We start from the raw sequence: 3685 nt of genomic DNA, 5'->3' as shown, positions 1-3685 counted from the left end.
CCCCCCCCCCCCCACACAATCCCATAAATGAATAAATAAATACAATTAATAAAATTAATTCATGAATTAATTTTGAGTATTTTTGGAGAGTTAGCACAATTATTCCTACATTTTAGAATCCTACCTTAATTTGTCAAGAGCACAACTCCCTTCAAATGTTTATGGAGGCAGCTCATTAGGCTTTTGGAAAAGAGTGATTGTATGTTCTTTATGAGAATAGGACATTTTGGAAAAAGAGCTTTCATTTCATGGATGTCTTGTGGCCTGACAGCACAAGTGCGAAAGTGCTGAAACTGTGGAGGCATTTCTCACCATTACTCTTCCTCGTCTCTTCCTTCGTGAGTTTCTGCTGTGCTGTGGCTTTTTGCACACTCGAGCCCTTTCCTGAGACCTCTTTCACTGATTCGCTGCTGATGACGGAACCATCCTCACTCGGCAACCTACTCCAAGTAACCATAGCAACAAGGAGCAGCGGTGAGTCGGTGCATGTGTGAAATGAGAGGATGGTTATGTCATTTTCTTTGTCTGCATCCTCATCTCTTACACATACAGTACATATAAATGCAAGGACACACAGTCAAACAGATACATATACTTTTACCAAAGCACTGTGGTGCTCAAACTAGAGTATTGATTGGTCTTGATTGTGAAGATTTTACAAGTTCATTCAGACATTCTTAATATCTAATACATTTAGTTTTGATATTTTAGTACTATAATAAAGCACATACAATTACATATTGTACAAAACATATTATGGAAATGCTATAGAGATAGAAAAAAAAGATAAATGCATTTTTGAATATATTGTATGCTATTATTGCTCTCAGATTCCCTCTTTGTTATTTATTATACACTATATGTAAATATATATATATATATATATATATATATATATATATACACCCAGCACCCGGGCTCACCGCCATCCGGTGGCTTTCGGAAAACAGCAAATGGTGGGCAATATGCATTTAAAGTGGTAAATATAGGAGGAATATGTGAAAGTCATTTATGTGCCAAACTTCCTGCTGCCAGCTGGTGGCGCTATAATTATAACTCAATGTTGGCATGTAGATGTCTTCAGTCCAGGACCTTTATCAAACATGTGAAGTCTGGTGCAGATTGAACATGGTATGTTTGAGTTAGTGTAAAGCATGACATATCCTGTTGCCAACAGGTGGCGCTATGATCATAAATAAACATTGAAGTGTAGATGTATTCAGGCCAGTATTCTTACCAAACATGTGATGTTCGGTGCAGATCGGGCATTGCATGTTTAAGTTAGTGTAAACAAAGTCATTTCCTGTTGCCAGTAGGTGGCGCTATAATTATAACTGAATATTGGTCTTTAGATGTGTTCAGGCCAGGACTTTTATAAAACGTGTGAAGTTTGAGGCAGATTGGACATTGTATGCATGAGTTACAACAACTTCATGTTTGATGGAGTTAATAGCATGCTTTAGCACTTAGCCAAGTGTTGCTAGCATCTTTGAGCATGTTTCTAACATGTTTAGCACACGATGGCAAACATGTCACTTCCTATTGACAGTAGGTGGCGCTATGACTATAACTGAATCTTTGCATGTAGATGTGTTTGATGATAGGGCCAGGACTATCATCAAACATGTTAAGTTTCAGGCAGATTGGATACTGCATGCCTGAGTTACATCAACTTCCTGTTTCACAGCATTAATAGCATGCTTTAACCCTTAGCTAAGTGCTACTAGCATGTTTTTCATGTTTCTAGCATGTTGCCAGCCTATGTAACACTTGCTGACGCTTTTTAATATGTTGCTAGGAGTCCACAACAGTGTTAAACATGTCACTTCCTGTTGCCAGCAGGTGGCACTATGACTATAACCGAATACGGGCATGTAGATGTGTTCAGGACAGGACTAAAGATAAAAACTAAAGGACTAAAGACAGAACTAAGATAAAACTTGTTAAATTTGGGGCAGATTGAACACTGCATGCCTGAGTTACAGTAACTTCCTTTTTCACTGCATTAATAGCATGCTTTAGCACTTGGCTAAGTGTTGCTACCATTTGCCAAGTCTCTTATACAAACCAAAACTGAAATTATTTGATCAAAATACTGTAAAAACATCATATTGTGAAAATATAATATTACCACAAACTTTTGAATGGTAGTATAAATGTATAATGGTTCCCACAAATATATTAATAAGCAAAAACTTAATTAGTTGATAATAATAACGTACTCGGTTACCAACGTAACCTCGGTTCCCTGAGATACGGAACGAGTACTGTGTCTGTTTAAGACGCTTGGGGAAAACTCCTTTTTCTCCGATGACTGAAGCCTTTCAATAACGCAGTGTAACTGCACGGCCATTGGTTCGTGCAATGAATAAAAAAAATGAACCAATGGCTCGGCAGCGGAGCTGCATATGGAGGTAAAGCCCGCCAAAGCCTGCCAGAATAGGCGGGGTCCTCGGCTATATAAGTACCTGTGCTTTAAATGGAGTAGAGAGCACTTTAGGTACATAGCCATGCCTTGGTTTCAGGACGACCTTAGAGTCATTGGTTCCGAATTCGAGGCAAGTGGGGCTCACTGATAGCGCCTGCAGATCTCCCATATGCTTTACCGATGCTAATGCTAGAAGCAGAGCAGTCTTAAGCGTCAAGGGACGCGCTCTTCAGAGCCCTCAACACCGTGGGCAGATCCCATGTAGGGACAGTGATGGGGCGAGGCGGGTTGAGCCTTCTAGACCTTTAATGCTTTTTTATGATACTTTTGGGAAACGCAGCCCTGTTTGAATGCACTGTCAGCAGTGAGTGAATGCTCTCTGTGATTTATTGGTTCTGTCTTGCAACATTTGCATGTGTTCAGATGGGCAGGAAAATAGTTCTATCCTACACAATTACTCGCTAACAAAGGTTATTCGTCCAATTCAATGCATATTGTATGCATTATTATTATTATTATTATTGTTGTTAAATAAACAAAACCACTGGTAAATAAAACGCACCTTAGTATCGATATTTTTGGTTTGAGTATCGATACTTTCGATACTCCAGTCAGTATCGATATATCGATACTTCGGATCGATACGCCCATCCCTACCAGCTATAGGAGCGTGAGAAGCTGCTATGGCTGCTACATAGACCTTGAGCGTGGAAGGGGAATGGCCCTTATCCAACAGCTCTTGCAAGAAGGACAATATCAGAGATATGTCGCATGAGATTGGGTCTGCGCCGCGGGCTGTACACCAGGCGGAGAAGACAGACCATTTAAGGGCGTAGAGGCGTCTTGTAGACAGTGCTCTAGCCTGAGAGATTGTGTTTAGCACGTTCTCGGGAAGGTTCGCAAGCTCCCATTGAAAGGCCAAAGGTGCAGAGCCCACAGCTCTGGCTGGGGGTGCCATATCGCTCCGTTCACATGAGAGGGGGTCCCGTCTCAGGGGAATGGGCCACGGGGCTGCCGAGAGCAGCCGGCACAGCTCTACAAACCAGTGCTGGATCCTCCAGAGCGGGGCCACCAACAGCACCTTGCGTCTCTGTTCCCTGACTCGCTGATCACCTGTGGGATCAGAGCAATCGGGGGAAAAGCGTAAAGGAGGAGGTTGGGCCAGTCGTGGGCCAACGCATCCCTGTCCTTCGAAAAGTAATGTAGCGTCTGGACCAATCAGACACACCATTTTTCATTTGATTTAACAAATCAATT

The 3685-nt window shown here is 41.7% G+C and overlaps 1 protein-coding gene across 1 annotated transcript in view; it reads right to left on the bottom strand.

The window, feature by feature from the left end:
- Positions 1 to 241: 241 nt before the first annotated feature.
- Positions 242 to 3685, bottom strand: part of LOC107746957 (UPF0606 protein KIAA1549L-like) — a 75305-nt gene continuing 71861 nt past the window's right edge. Inside the window, exon 14 of the mRNA XM_016561315.1 lies at positions 242 to 443. Coding sequence (XP_016416801.1) covers positions 242 to 443 — 202 coding nt within the window. The remainder of the gene's footprint in view (positions 444 to 3685) is intronic.

This window comes from Sinocyclocheilus rhinocerous, unplaced genomic scaffold (genome assembly GCF_001515625.1).
Source record: "Sinocyclocheilus rhinocerous isolate Xijiao unplaced genomic scaffold, SAMN03320098_v1.1 scaffold138, whole genome shotgun sequence".
Taxonomy (NCBI): domain Eukaryota; kingdom Metazoa; phylum Chordata; class Actinopteri; order Cypriniformes; family Cyprinidae; genus Sinocyclocheilus; species Sinocyclocheilus rhinocerous.
This window is presented reverse-complemented; position numbering and strand designations above follow the sequence as displayed.